Source organism: Salmo trutta, chromosome 11 (genome assembly GCF_901001165.1).
Source record: "Salmo trutta chromosome 11, fSalTru1.1, whole genome shotgun sequence".
NCBI lineage: Eukaryota > Metazoa > Chordata > Actinopteri > Salmoniformes > Salmonidae > Salmo > Salmo trutta.
This window is the reverse complement of record NC_042967.1, coordinates 15,630,263-15,655,399: the sequence shown is the minus strand read 5'-3', so window position 1 is coordinate 15,655,399 and position 25,137 is coordinate 15,630,263. Positions and strand designations below refer to the sequence as shown.

General features: G+C 42.9%; 1 protein-coding gene and 1 long non-coding RNA gene across 2 annotated transcripts; one reads left to right on the top strand and one right to left on the bottom strand.

The window, feature by feature from the left end:
- Positions 1–373: 373 nt before the first annotated feature.
- On the bottom strand, positions 374–24,163 carry papss1 (3'-phosphoadenosine 5'-phosphosulfate synthase 1). The gene is made up of 12 exons (XM_029766355.1): positions 23,951–24,163; positions 23,162–23,276; positions 22,403–22,638; positions 22,020–22,158; positions 18,340–18,458; positions 17,951–18,064; positions 17,646–17,757; positions 13,710–13,915; positions 9,913–10,048; positions 9,531–9,799; positions 6,173–6,402; positions 374–2,029 (listed from the first exon to the last, which is right to left on the bottom strand). Exons 1-12 carry the CDS (start codon positions 24,011–24,013, stop codon positions 1,888–1,890), a joined length of 1,881 nt encoding a protein of 626 aa, XP_029622215.1. The 5' UTR covers positions 24,014–24,163; the 3' UTR covers positions 374–1,887.
- Positions 2,014–5,458, top strand: LOC115202302 (uncharacterized). Its single transcript, XR_003879937.1, has 2 exons — positions 2,014–2,108; positions 3,230–5,458. It is a non-coding gene; the product is annotated as an uncharacterized LOC115202302 (long non-coding RNA).
- Positions 24,164–25,137: the final 974 nt, after the last annotated feature.

Below are 25,137 nucleotides of genomic sequence, written 5' to 3'. Positions count from 1 at the left end.
TGAGCACAATGTACCGGGTCTGAGAATATTAAAAGCGAATGGAAATTCCTATATAAAACGTGTGGACGTGAGGCACTGAGACCTACAACAGGACCAGTTGAAACACTACAGGTTGTCACACATACGTCAGCACTAGATGTGCCTGATGGGAGATGGCGGGGTATTTTAACGGTATACATTGGGGATGAGATCACCTACTCTGGTTTAAGTCAGTAAAAGCTCATCAATAGTAGTTCTTTTTGAAGCAAATTAGATTTTGTTCTGAGTTAAACATGAATTCTTTGACAGTATATTTGAGAGTCTGGAACCATTTTATTTATATGTAGCCATCGTGGCCTGTGGCTAACCAACAAAAAACATGAAACAAAATGTATCCATTTGCTAAAAATGGTTTATTGGAGAACATGGACAATAATATATAAACCGATATCTTTTCTTCCGGCCATACTGGCAGAGCAGACCCATGTTTGTACAGTAGTAACCAAATGGAAAATATTTTAACTCAGTACAAAGAATATTAAAACAAGCAAACAAAGTAAAATGTATATATAGTGGCAGACCACAGGGGGCTGCTGAGGGGAGGACAGCTCATAATAATGGCTGGAACAGAACAACTGGAATACCATTCCACCCATCCTGCTCCAGTCACTACCACCAGCCTGTCCTCCCCAAGTAAGATGCCACCAACAAAACAATAAATACTGAGTTACCTAAAACAGTCATAGGTGGTAAACACTTCACTACATGCTACATCAAGGTAAAAAGATAACATTTATCAGTATGGAGAAATGAAGCTAATGGTAAAACAGAAAGTATTTCTAAAGGTTTAGTCATTAGTTCCGGTCTCATCTGCTTCGCAGATTGTTTCCTGGATCTATTGGACCGCTTTAACGTAACAGAGAGGCAAGTGGGAGAATGAACAGGTGTGTGTGTGTGTGTGGGGGGGGGGGGGGGAATGCAATGTCTCTGTGCGAGAACGATTGACAAAAGACAAGGCACTCAACTTGACCTCAAACTCCAATTCAAACCACAGTTCCAGTCAGGCCAACAACCTCAGATGAGTTACCCACATACTGCAGCGACACAGTGATGGCTTGTTTTAAGATCACTAAATTAGTCTACGCTTTCCAGTAACTTATTTGAAGTGTGCATGGGGACAAAGGGACAAAGCCAAACACTCAAAAGAATCAATATGATCACATTAGCCATGGACACGGTAACAGTTCTAGGGGACATTACTAAGAGGGGCATTGACTTCCTATATGTATCATGTTTTCATACTCAACTAAACCACATCTTGTTACATAATGAGGAACATTTTTGCATCATTCTCTAAAAAAGACAATCATTGCCTCTTCACACCTTTTAAAATGAACATTTGAACCCATTTCCAGTTTAAAAACACATTTAAAAATACTGATAGTTCCACAATTAGAGAAACCAATTTCTAATGGTGAGTTTAAATAAAGTACATACTCAGTGTGGTAAGACTGAAGCCCAGTGGCAGTAGCAGCAGAACGAGAGAGAGGAGAGGGGAGGAGAGTGGAGGAAAGTAGGGGAGAATAGAGGAGAGGTGTGTGCGTTGGAGGTTGGACAGGGACATCTGGAGGCGAGCCACAGCGCAGGGAAGGAACGATAGCTATAGCTGTTGAGTGGTCCTCGTATTCATCTTTTAACTGTTTTAGAGGAGATAGCTGTGTCGTATTCATTAGGCACCAAACAGAGGGAAACAGACTGAAGCAGGGAGGGACTATCTGGACTTGTCCAATGACAACCGCTTGTTTTCGTTTTTCTTGGTGAGAAACATTTGAAAAAGTTTTTGCTATGGTGTGCCCTAATGAATACGACCCTGATGTTCCCCATTTTGACCTTTGACCACATTTGACCTTAGGTAGCCTTCTCCAGGGACTGATAGTACTCCACCAGTACAGCCCAGGCTTTGGGGGCCATGAAGCCTTCCGGAGGGTTCTGTCCTTCGCGAGCCATCTTACGCATCCGTGTCCCTGAGATGAAGTCATAGTCTTGATGGCTGAAAAGAAATGAAGGGAGAAAAAAATGAAGAAAAGGCACCGTCTCATTTCAACAGCCTGACCCTGAAATGTTGTTTGGTAAGTGAGGAACGATCTTCTAACTTACTGTGTGGATGAATGGCATGACCAACTAAATTCAAGGACACTTTAGGAAGACTTCTTTGAGGGAACTTCACAAAATGCACTTCACATGCTTGGGAAAAAAGGCTGTGTATTTCGGTAATTGAAGTAAACATGCACTCAAGCCCCCTTATGCTAGGGGACTTGGCACATCAAAGGAACCTCAGACACTTGAAACAGCAGTACATAGAGACGCTGCTTCAAGCCAGCGGCAAAAAAGAAAAAGCACAACCTAAACGTCAGACCTTCGCCATCAAATTCAAACCTTCTGTTAGACTTCTCAGTTTAAACAACTGGTTCAAAAATAAACACTGGTAAAAAAAAAATGTCTAAACACAGCTAATTAGTCTCCAACCAAAATGAGAAAATTCCTGTAAAAAAACAGACTAGTCTAAATACAATCTTCCATGACTCCGCCACACACAAGTAGGGGATAAATGAATTACTTGTCAATGATTGGATTAATTAGATACTACTGTAGATTCCTTCACTTAGACAAAGGGGGTAACATTCAAGCACATTCCTTCTCTCGCCACCGCTACAATGCACTTTCCTCATAATAATCACATTTGTCAAATGTGGTTTGGTTTCTCAGCGGTTTGCGGTCATGTGGACTGACGTGCGCAGCGGAGCGTCTTGTATGGATTTGTACTGTTAGAGCCACGGCGTTTCCACACATTAAACCTCTTGGATTCCTGAAGTCCAGTTTTAAAAGTTGTGCAGTGTCCTCGCCTGTCTACCTCACTCCTGAAACTATAAGGGTTGGTTTGGGGTTCATTTTCATTCAGAAAAATGTCACTTTTTCTCCTCCATTCTTGAATTGGACTTTAAATTAGCCAATGAATCTCATTCTTAAGGACTCTGTGGGTTCTGGGTTATCTATTCTTTGAACCCACTTGCTGATGTAAATCAGCCGTTAGCTAAATCTGGTACAATGTATCATTTGTCAAGTGTCCTGAGACGTGTTTTTGTAGTACATGGTCCCTGTTCAAATCAACTGAATAGATCAATTAAACACACTCCCTACTTCCTCCCCTAGTAGCTGAGTTACCCTCATGTTATTTTCCTCTGCCCAACAGTGAGTCCTGAGCCTGCAGTACAGCACAATGCAGACCAGACTGACAGCCAGGTGGCAGAACCCAGATCGTGTATGTCTGACACTCCAGGTGTGCAACGACTCAGCTCCCGTTTCTCCATCTCCATAGGCAGTAATGGGATCACCTTCCTCCTGACCTCCGTAATGCAAACCCACTGTTGAACACATCTACTACTGTATTCTCCCCATACATTAGTGTATTCTCCCCATACATTAGTGTATTCTCCCCATACATTAGTGTATTCTCCCCATACATTAGTGTATTCTTCCCATACATTACTGTATTCTCCCCATACATTAGTGACTTTTGTACTGGATAATCACACCTTTTTATCAGATTGTCCTATTTTTCAATCAGATTTATAGCACGGGCCATGGGGCTAACACTTGCAGTCTGGCTGGGAAGAAATACAAAATTCTAGAATTGCCATCCAGTGAACCTGTTCTACTGTATACTACGCTCAATGTGTTCTGGTCCTAAAACTTTGATGAAAGACTGATCTCTGATAGTGGAGGACTTGTATTCATTACAATAGGTGGAAATGACAAGGCAGAGAGAGATACACACACAGAGAGAGCGCGAGAGAGAGAGACACAGCAAGAGCAACACAGAGAGAGAGAGAGACAGACAGAAAGAGCGAGGGGGGGAGAAAGAGCACAAACTCCAAACTCGGCGGAGGAACACTTAATATGTGGTCAAATGAGAAACAGCTTGCGCTGATTTTAGCCATTACACTATAGAGGCAGACTTTAAGGGGGATCGTTGGCAATTAGGCCTAGCATCTATATTCCTCTCACATTTGGCAGCGCCGGCCGGCACAAAGAGTGGCCGAGAACAGACGGAATGCCATAAATTTCAGAAGGCGCCAACCAGAGCCTTTGAAATTGTGATTTACCCCCTTCCTCTCAGCTCTCCCTAGCTGCTAGCCTAGCACTGATACGGTCAGAAAGAGCCAGTCAGTGTGGCTTTGACATTTTCTGGCGTAGCTCTTTTCGGGTCTTCAGGTTTCATATTAATAAAAACAACACAATTGAGCAGAAATAAAGTCGACTGTTATATAATGTTATTGTGACAGTCAGAAAACAGACAATTACTTTGCTGGAAGGAGTAGAATATAACGTGGTTAAGGTTCTTGACAAGCCAGACTGCTGACTCGGCAGTTTGTTGAGGGGGCTTGTTGAGAAGAGCACAAGGAGAATTATAGTCGTGGTGACATAGTAACCACTATAGACCTTTGTCCCATTACTCTTACATGTCCACTGAGTCACACTGCAGAATTCTCTCACGCTTTAGCAGGAAGATTTAGTGCTATCCAAAACGGTCTTATCCAACTGGAAAACTAGTCCAAAAACACTGGATAATGGATAGTTCAGCCACTCGAAGTAGAAGACAAGTTGATAAAGGAACAATCAATGAGTATTTCTCTATGACCTCCCAAATGGTTTTGACGTGAGCCTTTAATCAACATACTTGACTACTGGTATGGAAAGCCAGATTACATAGAATAAACAGTCTTGTCAGTTGTGGCTCTTATTGTCGAGTAATTCTCCTGCTTTCAATCCAGGAAGGAAATATCTCTGTGCTCCATTTCTGAATCCCATGCCTAGGTGAAACCTAACTAGGTGTGGGGAAATATTTCCTTTCAGACTAGTTCTCCTGGCGATTGTGGTATTCCCCCCCATATCAAAATACTATATTTATCTTGTCAACTCAATTTATTCTGATATCAAAACATGCGCCATGGGAAAAAAGGGTGTACTCCACCTTCTGATCAATCAGTTCCTACCTTTTAAGTCATCATATTCCTTTAATCAGTCAGATCAGTTCTCAGTCATGATAGTCTAAGCCAAACATGGCTATAAAGTGATAGCGTGGACGGTATTAAAGCCCATAGCACACAGAGGTTGCACGATTTTCGTTAGTCATCGGCTGCAGTATCCGTATACAGACTTTAATTAATAGCAGTTCTCTGATTTCCGAGCGACTTCAAAAAGCTCTGAGAAAAGCCACAAACCTTTGTAAAGAGCATAAGAAAGCAAAGTAGTTCCTGTTATTTTTGGCTTTGCCGTTTGCCGTAGATAAGGAAGAAAAACACATGGGAGGTTTCAGTGGAAAAGCTTAATGAATGATCAATTTGGGTTATTGGAGTTAGGCATGATAATGTTTACAGGCTGTGGAACAACATTCCTGCCACCGATGGGAGAAAAAAAATAAGAACCGCTCATTTGATTTCCGTTGCAAAACGTTTTATCTTGTATGTCCTAATGAACACACCCTGCTTACCCACATCAAGACTGTACGGCAGAATATACACGTTGCTAGTATTTTGATATCTAGGTAAAAGTGTGACTAAATGTTGACTAATTGTGATTGGTTGAGAAAGGTCACCATGACCTATGACCAGGACTCATCATCATGATGCTAACTTAGAAACATCTTGAAACCTTCAAGAATGTAACATTTGGACTTCATTACATCCGTTGTTGAAGAACACTGGTATTTTGAGTGACATCTACTGATTACATTCTTCGAACCTTGAGAATAGAGATTTGTTTATAAAGACACTCATTAGAGGGTGGCAGGTAGCCTAGTGGTCAGAGCGTTGGGCCAGTAACCGAAAGGTTGCTAGATTGAATCCCTGAGCTGACAAGGTAAAAATCTGTCGTTCTGCCCCCGAACAAGGCAGTTAACCCACAGTTCCTAGGCCGTCATTGTAAATAAGAATTTGTTCTTAACTGACTTGCCTAGTTACGGTAAAATAAAAATTCCACTGGGACTAATCATCCTGTCCTTCACGCAAACACAAAACACACAAAATGGATAATAATCTACCTACAATATTAAAGCTGATCTACCCTCTAAAACAAAACACAGTAAAGAGATGGGATGGAGACTGAAAAACAAACGATGAGCGACAGGGCTTACTTCTTGGGGTCGTAGAAGTCCATGGCCCTCTTGGCTTTGTTGTAGGCGGCCACCTTGAAGGGTACAATCTCCAGGGTGATGAGTCCAGGCGCCATGGTGAGGACCTTAGCCCCATGGGTTGGCTCGTACAGGTCCTTGCCCGTGGCTGGGTGGGGCATGCCCGCCGGATCGCGACCCACGATGTAGAAGTTGGCGCCGGCCACCATTCGGGCTCGGCAGTGCCACTGCACCTGTGGTTTTATGGTAAAAAAAAAAGAAAAAAGGCTTTAGTTACTCAAAACTAATGTCAATGCTAAATGTTGGCATTTCCAATGGGTAAAAATACTAGCTGGTAATTCTGATTTAGCGCTAATGCTACCTTTTAGCATTTCCAATGGGAAAACCCCCTCTGGTCACTCAGAGAATGAGAACATTTAGAATGTTTTAATGGGAAGCGGTTGGGCAGCTCTTTCAGTGGGTTGGAGAAACAAGGAAGCCTTGGCACAACAGGCGCGTTGTGGTGAGACCGATGGGAAGGGAAAAACAGCACTTGATTACCTTGACTGATTCGTAATCATGTACGATGGGGCACAATTACCCTAAATACGAGTGGACATTGCTCTCGCTGCTAACATGGAAGCAAGCCCCCTATAATTACATTACAAAGCACTTTCTTCAATAATAAACAGCCAATTACGGTAATGACGTTTGGACAGGAGTGCTCAAATCCCCCCCGAACGTAGCGCCCACCGTCGACATGCGAGAATCCGGTTTTACAACACATTACAGAAACAACAATAAACTGAGCTCGAGTGGAAGTTTCAAATGACTAAAGAAAACAAGACTTCATTATTTTGGCCTATCTGACTATTTAACCACACATACGCTCCCATCCTACTGTTAAAATTGGAAGTCTTCAACCTTAAAACGCTGGTCTTAAACTAAAAGACCTTGCGAGAACAAAGGGAGTTAGGAGAAGAAAAAACGACAGTTAAACTCTGTAGGCAGTCTGGAGAGGGAGGGAGGGATGGAGTGCATTGTTTTGTTAGCTGGTTGCCAGGTTGGAAGCGAGTTAAGATGGACAGTCAGGGCCATGTGAACCCACTCCCTCCAACCTGGCAGCCATTCTATTTTTATGCCCCTCCCCTGGCACATGTGTACATAGCCTACTGTGCCTTCCCTGTATTTATATTCCTGCTAAATGTACTAAACGTTATTACATTGATCTTATTTTGTATTATTCTTAACTTGCTTCCTCTTAACCTTATCATGTGGCATCGTGGATAGGGAACCTGTAAGTAAGCATGTCACTGTACTGCGTACCATGTGTATCCTGTGCATTAAGGGCCTTCAGAAAGTATTCACACCCCTTGACTTTTATCACATTTTGTTGTTATAACCTGAATTTAAAATGTATTAAATTGAGATTCTGTCAATTCCCCATAATATCAAAGTCAAAATATGTTTATTTGACTAACTAATAAGAAATGAAAAGCTGAAATGTCTTAGGTCAATAAGTATTACCCCTTTGTTACGGCAAACCTAATTACATTCAGGAGTAAAAATGTGATTAACAAGTCCCATAATAAGTTGCATGAACTCACTGTGTGCAGTAATAGTGTTTAACATGATTTTTAATGACTCATCTCTATACCCCACACATACAGATAATTGTAAGGTCCCTCAGTCGAGCAGTGAATTTCAAACACAGATTCAATCACAAAGACCAGGGAGGTTTTCCAATGCCTCGCAAAGAAGGGCACCTATTGGTAGATGGGTAAAAATAAAAAAAAGCAGACATTACCATGCTCAAAGGGATATTTAAAGTTATTAATGACACTTTGGATGGTGTGTCAATACACCCAGTCACTACAAAGATACAGGCGTACTTCCTAACTGAGAAGCCACTCAGAGATTTCACCATGAGGCCAATGGGGACTTTAAAACAGTTACAGAGCTTAACGGCTGTGATAGGAGAAAACTGAGGATGGATCAACATTGTAGTTACTCCACAACACTAACCTAATTGACAGAGTGAAAAGGGAAGCTGTACAGAATAACAAATATTCCAAAACATGCATCCTGTTTGCAACAAGGCACTAAAGAAATACTGCAAAAAAATGTGGTAAAGTAAATCATTTGTCCTGAATATGTTTGGGGCACATCCAAGACAAGAGGTAACAGAGTGCCACACTCCATATTTTCAAGCATAGCAGTAGCTGCATCATATTATGGTTACGCTTGTAATCGTTAAGGACTGGGGAGTTTGAGGATCAAAAACAAACCTAACAGCTCTAAATACAGAGGGAAACCTGGTTCAGTCTGCTTTCCACCAGACACTGGGTGATTAATTACCTTTCAGCAGGACAATAACCTAAAACACAAGGCCAAATCTACACTGGACTTGCTTACCAAGAAGACAGTGAATGTTCCGGAGTGGCCGAGTTACAGTTTTGACTTTAAATCTGCTTGAAAATCTATGGCAAGACTTGAAAAAGGTTGTCAAGCAATGATCAACAACCAATTTGACAGAGCTTGAAGAATTTTGAACAAAATAAATGGGCAAATATTGTACAATCCAGATGTGTAAAGCTCTTAGAGACTTACCCAGAAAGACTCACAGCTTTAAATCACTGCCAAAGGTGATTCTAACATGTATTGACTCAGGGGTCATTATTTTATGGGTGAAGTCCATCTGAAGAGAAGGGATGCCTACCACTACCTCGCTATCCAACAAAGGTGCACGAATTACGGAGAACATGCAGAAACTCTTGGAGGACAATGGAATTACATGAAAACATTTATTTATTCTCAGAAGGCTCCAAAAAAGCAGAAACGGGTTGGTTGTACTTTTAACAAAGAGGATGCTTTTGTGGTGCATTTGATGTCAGGCTGTAAGATCACACAGACAGATGATGGGCCTTTTCAGGCTGCATCGTGTTCCCCAGAACAGAACAGAGCTCAGTCTGGTCCCAATGATCGTCTCCCCATAACCCTGACTACATGATTAAAGGACAGCAGTAGACTTCAAACAGCTAGACAGGCATCAAGTAAGGAAATTACAAATTGACAGAAATTATATTGAACTTTCTAATTCTGAATGTAAATTGCCATCCATGTTAGATTAAGCTGATTTCAAAAGTCACGTGTTGACTGTCCCATTATATTACGTCACAGTTCCAGTCAGGCAATTTAAGTAGCCTCCAGTTCTTGAAGTGTACTCCCAAGTGTACTCATTACTTTGGCTTGTGTTACAGACTTTGTCAGGTCCATAGAAATATAATCCATAGAACGGACTTGGCTGCCAGTCCTCCCATTATTTCAACCATTGACTTGAAAAGGGAAGCCCGTTCTATGGTGAGGTTACTGCTAAGCTTACCTCAGTGGGGCCTGCGTACATCATGGGCGACGGGAAGATGGCCACGATGGTGTTTTCCGGTTTCAGCACGCCCTCGTCCAGCACGGCGGCGTGCTGTTTCATGCGCCACTCCAACGGCACGTCGTCGTCCTTGGTCCAGCCGCCCAGCGGGTGCAGCAGTAGGACGGGCCGGCGGTATCCCCGTTCGATCAGACGCTTGTGGGTGTCCTGCATGAGGAGGGCGTGGCCGTTGTGCACCGGGTTACGCAGCTGGAAGGCAAACACCGCGTCTGGAGGGAGAAAGAGGTCAGAGAAAGACTGATTTAGATGCTGCATCTTTATTGAGACATGAGAGAGAGTGAAAGAGAGAGGGAGAGAGAGATCTAACTCTCTGTACCGTTACCTGCATTCATCTCCTTGAACTTGTGTTTGAGCTCAGTGGGGGTGAGTCTGTACTGGTCCAGGCCGTCGTTCCAGCTGATCTTGTCCAGGACCTGCAGGTCTCCTCCTACCAGCCAGTCTCCACTCTCCATTACCATCTGGACCACACAGAGACAACACTCTCCCATTAGCATCATACAATACTACACCCACTTCACTGTGACCCATATATTTTCCAGGGTTCCCACTTTTCAAAAAATATTTTCCCAGGACATTTCAATAACCTTTTTACCAGAACTTATTTCACCCCAGATATTGTGCAGATCTGAAAAGACTGGATAGGTGTAAGCAATATGGTGAACATTTCAGATAGCCTATCAAAGAAGAGAGGTGCAGTAATGACCATATTGCTTATAACTATCCAATCCTGTCAGAGGTACATGAAGAGCCTGCGGCTATGGATCAATTTGAAATTGATGCTAAACAAGTGGCCTTCTCTAACTCCTCTACCATGTTCATACTGCAGTTATGACAGCCATCAAGGACTGTTTCAAACAGTAAACCTCCCAATCTGGCAACCGCTGCAAGAGGGGCAGGATTATTGATAAATCAATAACAGCCCCCAGACAACTTTAAATACAACATCTAAAAAATTTGAACGAGACACTCCTACAAATTGGAACCCAGTAAGAATGAAGAATCCCCTTTGCTTTATGCCTTTGACCGCATCTCTCTTGACTTTAGCGAAAAAGACTCACGAGGAACACAAAATATGACGTGTAATGTAATCCACAATGAGACACCATCCATGATGAACTCATGGACCGCATTGAAGCAATTTTTCCCCTTACAAGATTGTTCTAATGTCCCCAAAGTACTGCTAAACCCAGGCAAAGCCAGCTTTGTTTCAGCCTATAACTCTTGGTCTGCCTTTCTGGGCATTTACTACTGGTCCCTGTGCTGTAACCACTGGGCTCTTTATGGAGTACACTCTGCAGGGTAGGTACTAAAGCCATCAAAACAGGACTATGGATAGACTATGGCAGGACCAGGGGGGGGTCCAGAAGCATATACACAACTGTGTCTTATAGAGATGGCTATTCAATATTACTCAAGGAGTTGAAGTTAGAAAACACTAGTGAGCAGTTCAGATGTCCCATATAAAAATGGTCAGAGTGGCATATCATGGTTTGGATTTAAAGGGGATGGGTTCCTATGGATGTAACTGTATGGGGGCTCTTAGATTTCACAGACTATCATTTATATTCTGAGGAGGATTCCACAGTAGCATTGCCTGTTTGACAGACGTTGGTAGCGCATTTGGCCCAAGTCTTTGTAAGTTGTAGTAGGATGTCTTCCACAACAGAGATGGAGCATGTCTTATCCACAAGATTAGATGCACTGCATATATCTTCGGTGTTCAATAAAACATTGAGAGAACCGAAGGCTGCTAAAACTCTGCCCTCTTGTTATCATCAATAAGCCAGAGAGGAAGGATGGATGGAGTTCAGCGTAACGGTGTGAAGAGGTGCCTTTCATTCCACTTGATCCAACTAGTCGGATCTACTGGCTCCAGATCTACTGGCTCCAGATCAGTGGCAAAGCAGATGAATAACCATCACTTTGGAGACTGAGACAGAAAAGACCTGAGAAAAAACGGTTTCAATTCAAATCCCAAACACACAGTAGATCTTTTAAACATTCTAAGATGGAAAATGATAGTAGTATGCTAGCTCAGGGGTAACCCAAAGCTGCATTTACACGATAATACACACACTGTGTTTTAGATATAAGGGGACTCATGCTAAATTAAACATTTCAGCATGCTGTAGTTTCCGACGTGAAGGCTCCCGTCTCCCTGGCGGCCCGGCCAGGAGTAAACAGGAAACGTGGATTGACCGCGAAGTAATACGGAGCAGGTTATTCCTAGTCTCAGAGAGAGACGGAGACGGGATGAGGGGCTGCCGCCTGCGAGGGGTGTGTTGACGGATCGGCTGCAGCGCAGGGAGTTAAAGTGTGTGTGTGTTAAACGAGTGACACCTTAATCATAGCAAGCTGTACACACACACACACAGCGGAGACAGGACAGGAGGCACCGCTGGAGAAACAGAGTGAGTGACAGGTCTGGGAGAACCCACTACCCAGCATGCATTGCCTGCAGCAGGGCCAGAGCCACCAGACACAGATGCACTAGAGGATTATGGGTAGCTGATGGACAGCCCACCTGACAGCCCACCCAACTGACAGTGCCTTCAACTGAACACCAACCCAGAATGGATAACAGATAGTGTTGACTGTTCAACTTTGTTGACTTGAAGGGCATTTTGAGTGAAACAGGAGATGCCTGGCGTCCAAATTCACAGAATCTCACCCAGCCAATGACTCAACAGGGCGGGGCTTTAAAACACCACTGTGGTGGAAGTGTGTGTCTGTTTAGTGGGTTTAAAATCATCAGAGCGAGTTGGGCTGAAGACAGTATAGCACTACTCCAGCTCCCTCTGTCTGTGTGTGTGCAAACCCACACTAATCCATAATAACAATGGGAGCCAAAATTGTCCCGAGACAGACAGCAAAAATAACCCTAGCCCGGCTCCTGCCACCATCAGTCTTGAAGATAGGGTTTCAAAAATTACATTTCACAATTGTCCTCCCCGGTTAAAGATCTTCAGTCCTGTTGTGTGACACTGCACTTGTGTGTGCGTATGTGTGATCCAGCTTTCCCAGGCTTGATCCCTCGCCACAGCTCGGCTGGCGCCTGTAGTTTTTTTAGCAGGGGGTTGGGATCATTTCAGGACGCCATGAAGTCTACCTGAGCGCCCACTGATATAATAACAGCCCATATGAGACAGATGGAAACCATTGTTGCCATCTTTGCTCAGGTATATTTGGAATGGATGAGGTGGGTGGCTGCTGGTGAGGGGGGTAACGTGTTCAGCAGGGCCAGCTCCAAGTCCAGGACAGCTGTACTAAAAGTCCTGTGTAAATAAAAGGCAGTTTGAAGGGGCCAGATGGAGAGAGGGGGCCGAGATAGACTGCGATCTAAATAAAACACGTGCGAATTGAGGGCGATGGAGCGATTACACAAGCACCTCTGACAGGGGAAGGAGAGCAGCAGCAGCTCATTGCTTTACGACACTACTCCACTTTATTCAGTCCTTCCATAAGCTGCACTGAGGAAAAGGGTCACCTAGGATCTGTCTTCTATTAGAACGAAAGTGTCTGTGTGTCTGTGTGTGTGTGTGTGCGCACGTACAAGGCCAAGGGAAGAGTTGGTTGGGTTGGTCATGGGGAGCGTTAAGGGTAACCGTCTCAAGGGCCATGCCTGCATTGTTCAGCATTATCACCAGGGTTCCATTTCATAATAACCATCAGTGGGACATTCTAAATCGCTCTGGAGACTGGAGCTGTAATCTGAAGGTATGGGTGTATGATAATAAACGTGGTGGAGGGGAGGTGTGAGAACTCCAAACTGTCAGATGAAGCTGTCAAGAGCACCGGTTTGAGCCAAACAAAGATAAGAAACACGCAAAGGAAAACAAACATCGTCGTTTTGACGTTACATGACAGTTTTCAATAGTGACAGCTTTCGTCGGAAAGTCAAGACACCCCTTGCTGCGCAGTGGAACGGTCCGTAGCCCCCCTGCTCATTTATGTGATAGGGTCTCTGGAACTAACCACTGACCTTGATGTAGGAGTGTTACTCAACAGTTTTCAACATTGACAGCTTTTGCTGGCACAACACCCCTTGCGGTGCAGTGGACCGGACTGTGGCTGCCCTGCCTGTCTATGTGGTAGGGGTCTCTGGAACTAACCACTGACCTTGATGTAGGGGTGGTCCTTGCAGGTAGTGCCCCACTGGCGGGCGCAGCGCTCCTCCTTGCGGTGCTCGTAGAACTCGGGGTTGCGGAGGATGGCCACGCGGCGGCCCTCGTACACCAGGGCCATGGCCGTGACGCCGTCCAGACGCTCCTTGTCCGCCCCCGACACCGGCAACACCACCGGCACAGACAGGTTGATGACGCCACCTATGGGACGGGAGGGGAACAGGTGGGTTGGTTCATTGAAGGGGTCAGAGGTTGAATAAAGGAAAGGAGACATGGAAGGTAGCCATGTTAGTGCTTTGAGACACAAATCAACATCAGACTGCTGACAGAGGAAGTTGATTGGTCAGAAGCCAGACATCCCCATGAGCAAAACTGCAGCATCACTTTAACTGTCTCTCTTACGATAACTTCAAGTACAGCCCATCTACTGTGCCAGGGAATATATAGATATATGAGGTGATTAGGGAACAAACACCATCCAGTCTTGTGCATTCAGGTGGTTTCTGACCGTCGCAGAAAGAAAGAAAAAAGAGAATAAAAGAAATGGAGAGAAAAGAAAGAGAGAGGCCCTGTGTTGTCATGACGTTGGCAGATTGATTTAGTCCTACACCTTGATTAAACCAACATGACCAGCACGCTTTTCACATCCTATTGGATCAGATGGTGTGTTGCTGGATGGGATGCCATGGCTGCCAACCATCCCGCCACCACTCCTTCATCCTCTGTCACAGAGTTAGCACACACAGCTGGTTTCAATAAGACACGTGAACACACACGTGCCTGCTGTCCCAGCCTGGCCCATGCCAAACAAGGAGCTGGCCCATGCCAAACCAGGAGCTGGCACAAACACATAACACAGTCCTCTACCAGGGAAATGCTGGTGTCCTCGTCAATCCTACTAACTGGGACTCCAAATCAGGGATGGATTACAATGAAGTGAGAGTAGGGTTGCAAAATTCTGGTAACATTCTCAAAATTCACCAGAATTTTGCAACCTTAAGTGAAAGTGAGGGTAAAAGGGTCATTTAACTACAAAAGTTGTGTTATTTAAAATGAACAAATGATCTGAATTCTATCCAGTCACGTTTGGTTCAGTTGTGATTGTGTGGAACGGAAGCTCCTCCAGCTCTGTAAGGGTCATCCACTGTAAAATCCCTAGAAGGAACTAGAAATAGACAAATTATAGTTTGTGGAGGCAATCAATATTGAGGCTTCATCCTTTTCCTCTGCTCACATTTCCCTCGCTAGGACAAACAAGCGAAACCCGAGTGAGGGCATTGCACACGGACACGTCATTCAGCGTTCTCTACCAAGTACACAGGCCCAGTTCCGTTTGCAACAGCATAGAGTCACCATTAGCTCTGGTCCAAAACATATTGAAATCATATCTAAAAGAAAAACCAAACAAGACCTGATCCAAAATGACTCGTTGGTGCTGTGAAGAAGAGAGAGTTGTTGCTGTAAGGAACACCTGTGATATCAGACAGCTAATGAAACACTGGCTTGGTTATCATTTGTTGTTTAACACATTTTTATGCTGCGCGTGTGTGTGTGCGCACGCCAGTATGTACTGGCAACACATCACACACGTCGCCTTAAGGGTCAGTGTTATGTGGGCAGTAAAAGCAAATTGACTCTTTTTTTGGAAATTCAAACACTGTGTAGGAAATTGGTGTAATTACAGTTTCACCAATACCAAGACTGGGCCCCGCGGCGTTCCTTCAGCCCAACTCAAAAGGTACCGGTTCTATTTGTTTCCAGAGAATGAAAAGTCTTGAGCCTGAAGCGTAAAAGGATCACGATGACTCAGCACAATAGCATGGTAAGATTATCCCTCCGATTCCTTCATCTAAAATCAGACTTACTTCTGATTAACTATATTAACTCATGTAGTCGGTCATTTTGAGGTAATGATGAGCTAATCAAGACCACTTGTAAAGTTCCAACTCTACCTGCATGTACATATTACCTCAATTACCTCGACACATTGACTCTGTTCCTGTACCCCCTGTACATAGCCTCGGTACTGTTATTTTACTGCTGCTCTTTAACCTGTTGGGGCTAGGGGGCAGTATTTACACGGCCGGATAAAAAAACATACCCGATTTAATCTGGTTACTAATCCTACCCAGTAACTAGAATATACATATACTTATTATATATGGATAGAAAACACCCTAAAGTTTCTAAAACTGTTTGAATGGTGTCTGTGAGTATAACAGAACTCATTTGGCAGGCAAAAACCTGAGAGATTCCTTTACAGGAAGTGGCCTGTCTGACCATTTATTTGCTTTCTTTGACATCTCTTCCAAAAACTAAGGATCTCTGCTGTTACGTGACACTTCCCACGGCTCCAATGGGCTCTCAGAGCCCGGGAAAAACCTGAATGATGTAATTCAAAGCCCTGGCTGAAACACACGAGCGCTTTTGCTAAGTGGTCTATCAGAGGACAAAGGGCTTCATGCTCGTGCACTGTCCGCCCCCGTCTTTCTGTTTTTCCCTCTATTTACAGACACGCAGATTCCCGGTCGGAATATTATCGCTTTTCTACGAGATAAATTGCATAAAAATTTATTTTAAACAGCGGTTGACATGCTTCGAAGTACGGTAATGGAATATTTAGACATTTTTTGTCACGTTATTCGCCCTGCGCACGACCGTGATTTACCATTCTGATAGTGTCTAGAACGCACGAACAAAACGTCGCTGATGGAACATAACGATGGATTATTTGGGACCAAACCAACATTTGTTATTGAAGTAGAAGTCCTGGGAGTGCATTCTGACGAAGAACAGGAAAGGTAAGACCATTTTTCTTATAGTAAATATGATTTTGGTGAAGGCTAAACTTGCCGGGTGTCTAAATAGCTAGCCCGTGATGGCTGGGCTATGTACTTAGAATATTGCAAAATGTGCTTCATCCGAAAAGCTATTTTAAAATCGGACATATCGAGTGCATAGAGGAGTTCTGTATCTATAATTCTTAAAATAATTGTTATGCTTTTTGTGAACGTTTATCGTGAGTAATTTAGTAAATTGTTAGTAAATTCCCCGGAAGTTTGCGGGGGGTATGCTTTTTCTGAACGTCACATGCTAATGTAAAAAGCTGTTTTTTGATATAAATATGAACTTGATTGAACAGACATGCATGTATTGTATAACATAATGTCCTAGGTGTGTCATCTGATGAAGATCATCAAAGGTTAGTGCTGCATTTAGCTGTCTTCTGGGTTTTTGTGACATTATATGCTAGCTTGAAAAATGGGTGTCTGATTATTTCTGGCTGGGTACTCTGCTGACATAGTCTAATGTTTTGCTTTCGTTGTAAAGCCTTTTTGAAATCGGACAGTGTGGTTAGATTAACGAGAGTCTTGTCTTTAAACAGCTGTAAAATAGTCATATGTTTGAGAAATTGAAGTAATAGCATTTCAAAGGTTTTGAAAATCGCGCCACAGGATTCAACTGGCTGTTACGTAGGTGGGAAGATTTGGTGCCACCTAGCCCAGAGGTGTTAACTATGTTATTTTTAACTTGTCTATTTTTTACTTAACACTTATTATTTTTTAAACTGCATTGTTGGTTAAGGACTTGTAAGTAATTTCACTGTAACGTCTACACCTGTTGTATTCGGCCATGTGACAAATAACATTTGATTTGATCTGAACATGTCCTTTTGAGAGCTTTCATCTCCCTCTAGTGGTCATTATAGAGCATAACATCCATCAATTTATTTGACTTCACAGAGAAATACACCTGTATTTATCACTGGACCTCCTTCTCAAAATGTCAGTGGGAAGTGAGGAGAGGATTAAAGCAGGCAGACATTTTAAGAAGTAGGCAAGGAAAGGACTCTAAGGCAGAGGAGAGGACAAGAGGAAAACATGAGGGATCAAGGAAAGATGATTGAGAAAGGGCCATGGTGCCGTCTTACCGTCCAGCAGACAGTCAAAGTGCAGACACTGCAGAAACTCCCTCTCCCTCATGAAGCCGTTCAGAGGGGTGGCCCAGCCCTCAGCAAGCACCTGAACCCACTGCATGTCCACCTGGGGTCAAACGGTCAATCAGAACTCAAATAATGCTTCAACAGCATTCAAAATGGGGTCGAACATGGATAACACTTTCAGAAATGTTCCCTTATCACTTTCACATAGGCCTTTAGAATCTATCCATCCCCCGTAGACTCTCAGAAAATACCAGTAGGCGTTAGTAAAAATGGTATTTGAAGAGAACGGTTACCTTTCCAATCTGCACAGCAGGTAGTGTTTTAGCATCCGTCTTGGCCAGGTCCAGCTTGTTCTCCACTACGTACAGCTCCTTCACTTCATAGGAAGCATCCACCGGCACTATATCCTACAAATATTCATTCATTATACCAGTGAAAATGCACAAAACATTATGGAAAAAGGAGAACATCCAAGAGGTTGATTGCGTTGGATAAGAATTCAGGGGTGTGAAAGTGGGGTATTAGTATTTTGGAAATGTGAATCCCAATCTGAAAGTGTGAAGACACTGCCCTCGAGTGGTGGAAATTAAACGTGACGGCATGCGTCCATGTTACAGGTTTCAATTCATCTGTTTATGTCAAACCTCACCAATGGACGGATGAAAGAGGTTGTTTCTCTCACCTTCTCATGTAGCAGGTCAATGAGCTGCTGTATAGACTCGTTGACACTGCAGGAGTCGGTCTTCAGCACCAGCTCTGGGGCCTCTGGTTTCTCATACTCCGAGTCTATCCCAGTGAAACCTGACACATGGAGAAAACAGTCACAATTCAATCAGAAAATAGATAAATCAGTCCCTCAATTAGCATGAATAACAATAGCTGAATATGAAACAATGTAATTTGCTCATTTTCAGAAAGGTTGTGACTTCATTAAAGTTGCAGGGAAGGTAATATCTATCCACTGAGTAAGTCGTTCACTAACGATATCAGTTATTGTACCAGCGACTGAATTGTGCTCTTCCCAGAGTACCCCTGAAGTACCCCCTCATGAGCATTTGAACAGCAACCCTATTGTCTCGTGAGTCTTCTCAAGTACCCATGTGGATAGACAAAGTAACCCCAGGGCCCCTAGTACCTCTGGTTGGAACCACTGCACAAATTAACTGAAATCTAGACAGGCTTTTTTTTTTTTTTTTACATTGTTCACACGGCTTATTATCCAGATTGGCGTGACTTGAAGAGACAAAATTCTTAATAGTGTGGTCTGAGGACACACTCGAACTGGGCTGAATCCCACCCCATCCAATTAGTCACTCTACTACCTGACATATGGCACCTGGTAGATCATGTCTTGACCAGTTGGACAGCTTAACTAGGCTTCATAGTATATTGTCTCATGCCTACAGCTCAGAGCTTAGCATGAAGGAACCTGCAAGTAAGCATTTAATTGGACTGTGCACACCGTGTGGATACTGTGCACACCGTGTGGATACTGTGCACACCGTGTGGATACTAGAGGTCGGCCGATTAATCGGAATGGGCGATTAATTCGGGCCGATTTCACGTTTTCATAACAATCGGAAATCGGTATTTTTGGACGCCGATTTGTCCGATTTATTATTTTTTCCCCCAGACCTTTATTTAACTAGGCAAGTTAGTTAAGAACACATTCTTATTTACAATGACGGTCTAGGAACGGTGGGTTAACTGCCTTGTTCAGGGGCAGAACAACAGATTTTTATCTTGTCAGCTTGGGGATTCAATCTTGCAACCTTACGGTTAACTAGTCCAACGCTCTAACCACCTGCTTTACATTGCACTCCACGAGGAGCCTGCCTGTTACGCGAATACAGTAAGAAGCCAAGGTAAGTTGCTAGCTAGCATTAAACTTATCTTATAAAAAACAATCAATCAATCATAATCACTAGTTAACTACACATGGTTGATGATATTACTAGTTTATCTAGCCTGTCCTGCATTGCATATAATCGCTTAGGTATACGTTGCTCCAACCATAAACATCAATGCCTTTCTTAAAATCAATACACAAGTATATATTTTTAAACCTGCATATTCAGTTAATATTGCCTGCTAACAGGAATTTCTTTTAACTAGGGAAAATGTGTCACTTCTCTTGCAACAGAGTCAGGGTATATGCAGCAGTTTGGGCCGCCTGGCTCGTTGCGAACTATGAAGACTATTTCTTCCTAACAAAGACAGCCGACTTCGCCAAACGGGGGATGATTTAACAAAAGCGCATTTGCGAAAAAAGCACAATCGTTGCACGACTGTACCTAACCATAAACATCAATGCCTTAAAATCAATACACAGAAGTATATATTTTTAAACCTGCATATTTAGCTAAAAGAAATCCAGCTTAGCAGGCAATATTAACCAGGTGAAATTGTGTCATTTTGCGTTCTTTGCACGCAGTCAGGGTATATGCAACAGTTTGGGCCGCCTGGCTCGTTGCGAACTAATTTTCCAGAATTTTAAGTAATTATGACATAACATTGAAGGTTGTGCAATGTAACAGGAGTAACGTTTTGTTTGAGATGATAGTTTCCGGATTCGACCATATTAATGACCTAAGGCTCGTATTTCTGTGTGTTATTATGTTATAATTAAGTCTATGATTTGATAGAGCAGTCTGACTGAGCGATGGTAGGCAGCAGCAGGCTCGTAAGCATTCATTCAAACAGCCCTTCGCAATGCATTGCGCTGTTTATGACTTCAAGCCTATCAACTCCCAAGATTAGGCTGGTGTAACCGATGTGAAATGGCTAGCTAGTTAGCGGGGTGCTCGCTAATAGTGTTTCAAACGTCACTCGCTCTGAGACTTGGAGTAGTTGTTCCCCTTGCTCTGCATGGGTAACGCTGCTTCGAGGGTGGCTGTTGTCGATGTGTTCCTGGTTTGAGCCCAGGTAGGAGCGAGGAGAGGGACGGAAGCTATACTGTTACACTGGCAATACTAAAGTGCCTATAAGAACATCCAATAGTCAAAGGTATATGAAATACAAATCGTATAGAGAGAAATAGTCCTATAATAACTACAACCTAAAACATCTTACCTGGGAATATTGAAGATTCATGTTAAAAGGAACCACCAGCTTTCATGTGTTCTCATGTTCTGAGCAAGGAACTTAAACGTTAGCTTTCTTACATGGCACATATTGCACTTTTACTTTCTTCTCCAACACTTTGTTTTTGCATTATTTAAACCAAATTGAATATGTTTCATTATTTATTTGAGGCTAAATTGATTTTATTGATGTATTATATTAAGTTAAAATACCGTAATTTCCGGACTATTGAGCGCACCTGAATATAAGCCGCACCCACTGAATTAAAATATTATTATTTTTTGAACATAAATAAGCCGCACATGTCTATAAGCCGCAGGTGCCTACCGGTACATTGAAACAAATTAACTTTACACAGGCTTTAATGAAACACGACTTGTACCAAAAATAAATAGGCTTTAACGAAGCACGGCTTGTAACAAAAAATAAAAAATTAGCAGTAAACAGTAGCCTACCAAGAAAGTCATTGGTCACCATCTTCCTCCTCCTATGCACTGAAACCACTGAAGTCATCTCCTTCGGTGTCGGAGTTGAATAGCCTCAGAATTGCATCATCCGATATTGGATCGTTTTCATTGTCGCTCTCGTCACTGTTTGACCTTAACCCGTTCGGCAATTTCATTGGTCTAATGAAAGCTTCATGTCGCCAAAAAACTGAGCACGTCACAGAATGTGTTTTTTTTTTAGAAAAAAAAATTGAAAGCGGGAAAAATCCATATATTAGCAGCGTCATTGTTTAAGCCGCGAGGGTCAAAGCCTGGGAAAAAAGTTGCGGCTTATAGTCCGGAATTTACGGTAAGTGTTCATTCAGTATTGTTGTAATTGTCATTATTACAAATAAATAAAAATCGGCCAATTAATCGGTATCGGCTTTTTTGGTCACCCAATAATCGGTATCGGCGGTGAAAAATCATAATCGGCCGACCTCTAGTGGATACTGTGCACACCGTGTGGATACTGTGCACACCATGTGGATACTGTGTATATGACAAATTAACTTGAACTCCGAGCTCAGCAGGGTGCACTAGACTAGATGAAGATCTTGTCCCAGCAGCTTCCTTAGCTTGTGACTCACTGTTTCACTAAGCAATAAACGACACAGCACTTCCTCTGGTAACAACAGCCAAAGACATCTCATGTTCCTGCTGGTCAAAACCAATACACTTTACATACTTTCTCTAGAGACTTCTCTCTTCAACTTTTTCATACTTACTAATGCTATAAGAGTTATGGTAAAATGCCTATATGTATAAGCATGTGTTATTCATCTTGCCTTACCTCTGATCTCTCCAGCCCTGGCTCTCTTGTAGAGGCCCTTGACGTCTCTCTGTTCACACACGTCAAGCGGCGCGTCCACAAACACCTCGAAGAAGGGCAAGCCTGCAGCCTCGTGGATCTTCCTGGCGTTCACACGATCCTGGACGATGAGGAGACAAACAACGGGATAGTTAACTCCTGACGATGACACGATGATAGTGTATTTGAAATCGTAAACTGGGAATTACAGGCAAAACACAAGTAGCAGCATATTAACTCTCTCCATCTTTCTTTTTGCTCTCTTTCATCTTCCCTTTCTCATGACTTGTCACCTCTTCCCCACTGTCTTCCTATTGTCTCTACCTTCCTCTCCTCTTTCTCTCACTTGTTCCCCCCCCACTCACCCGTCCGTAGGGAGAGATGAAGCTGGCGATGCAGACGAGCCCTGCGTCGGCGAACAGGCGGGCCACCTCGGCTATACGCCTGACGTTCTCCTCTCGGTCCTCAGGGCTGAAGCCCAGGTTCTTGTTCAAGCCCTGGCGGATGTTGTCTCCGTCCAGCGAGTAGCAGGGGATGCCGTGGCACACCAGGTACTCCTCCAGGGCCATGCTCACCGTGGTCTTCCCAGCCCCAGACAGACCTGGGTGGGAGAGAGTGGCGAGGAATAGGGGTTGATGGTGGTTGGTCAATATTAGTATTGAGTGTAGCCAGCTAGCAATACCCCGTTTTAGCATTGCGTCAATATTATCATTGAATGAATGATGAAAATGTTGGCCGTCAATATTAGCTTTGAATGCATGATAACAAATGTTGCCTGACAATATTAGAAATGAAGGCAGAGCGTGGATGAATGTGATGCATTCTTTAGAAATGCTACTGTTGACTGAATGCTAATATTGTCTTTTGGTAGTACTTGAAACCTAAATAAATCAGTAAACCTTGTTCAATGGTGAGTTAGTGAGAGTGAATATAAAGTGACTGAAAGGCTTGATAAAACATTAGTATTTCTTTGAAGACTAACTGACGATAGCCTGGTCCCAGATCTGTTTGTGCTGTCTTGCCAACTCCTATGGTCAGTCTCACAACCAATGACCCTAGGAGTTGACAACACAACCCAAACAGATCTGGGACCAGGTGAACTGAGCTGTAGTCCTTCTGTATACCTGTGAGCCAGACAGTGCATCCACGGAAGCCCCCTCTCGTCCCCACCACCTGACCACGCTTGTTCCTGCTGACATGATGAGCCTGGTAGGTCACATTAGTCGCCCTCTGCATTCCCTGCAATCACAATATCGTTCTGTCCTTTAGTTTCATATCAAATTACACTGACTTTGTTCGTTTGCAGCTAACACTGACTGTGACTTTGCAACATACAGAAGCCACACTGAGTCCAGGACAGGCACATTTCTTACTCATGAAGCAAAAGGTCATCAGCAATATTATGACAAAAACGTTGAAGGACTGGTTTGAACCTAATGTACAGTAAGGTGACATAGGCCTACATTCCAATGCAATTGCTCTGTCACTAGGCTCCTGCTGAGTAGATTAGCAAGAAACATTTTGAGAGTCACACAAAAATGTACATCAAGGGACACGGGTCATCATGATGACGACAGATCATTTTGCAGCAGATACAGGATCTTATAGTTAGCTAGCTAACTGCACTTGCTATATAGGCAGAACAGCTTGCTTTTGGAATGTCGTGCAAGCTATAGCTTGCTACAAATGGCTGTCTGTCTGGCATTTGGTGGCAAGACTAAGAAGCTAACTAGTTGCATTTCTCCAATCATAGGAACACGGCCATTCCGCGCAGCTAAGAAAGTATTGCATAATTATAGCAGTAAATGTTTTACTGGGAACATAAATTGCAGAAACAAGAGACAACATTGATAGTTTAGCATCATATTGTTGACGTGGCAGCGGTCGTCGGGGTAGGAACGAATACAACTCACCCAATTCTCGCTGGACGCGTTGCTCAGCTTCGGTTTCTTGTGAGAGTTTCCGGAAGTCTCCATAACGGTCTATAATGAAAGCTTTCGTTACGGTATATGCGACCTACTAAATCAATTCCTAACGCGTTATCTTTTTACTGACAGTAATCTCTTTGAATGGAGGAACCTCAAACAGGAACCGAGGAGGACGACCCACGTCATCAGAATCGGAAGTGACGTCTATCGTCTGGTGAACCGTCTGTTCTTTAAAAACTGATTTGGAATCAGTTTTATCCGCGCAAGTCTCAAACGACACCGTGATGACATCTATGGATGACATAGCTAGATTACATAACATATCCTGGACCAGTTATTAATTACCTGTGGTGTGCATCGCAGAGATAAATACGGAATTCACATTGGATAAAACACATATTGATATTAGACATTTTAGTTTGTTGGCTCCAGTTCGATTTTTTTCCAATTCAATTATATGATTGGAAATAACTTATTTAAATAACTATATCACGTACTGTGGCAAATCCTACTCATAAAAAAATGCATACAAAATATTATCCAACATTTAAAACAATTATCGTAAAGACAGACTTTATTAGAAAACATTAAAAGCAATCTATGAAGAATTGAACTGTAAACTAAAACTTGTAGCCAACTAAATGTTGCATATAATGTTCCCTGTAGTTTGCGTCTTTGGAAAACGCCCAACCCCACATCAAAGAAAGAAGTGTGATGATAGGCTATGTACTTATCCAATGTCCTCATTACAGGACAGGCCTGGGAATAAATAGCCTATTTTTGTTCATCATCATGTAGGCCTAGTTGGCTAAGACTGGGCTTTACCTCTTTTGAAGCGTGAACAATCTGGCTTAAATAGAGCATGTTTATTTTTTAGATGTTTCGTATGAGAGTTAAAAATATAAATATTTTTAAACATAAATTGAATTGCAATCAAATATCCAGTTGTATACATTGTAGTCCTAATTCATTATTGAAAGTTAGAAAAAGATTGAAATGCATATCTTGCATTTCAAAATGCTATGCAAGATATCTTTGAATGGGTGGGTATTGGAAGGTTGCTTTATCATGTCTATCACCTCTGGTCAGGTGAAACAATTGTATGCTTGCTATTAAATCATCTTTCTACAAAGGAGTGGGCAGGTATGTAAATAAGTGATGTTTTTGGCGAC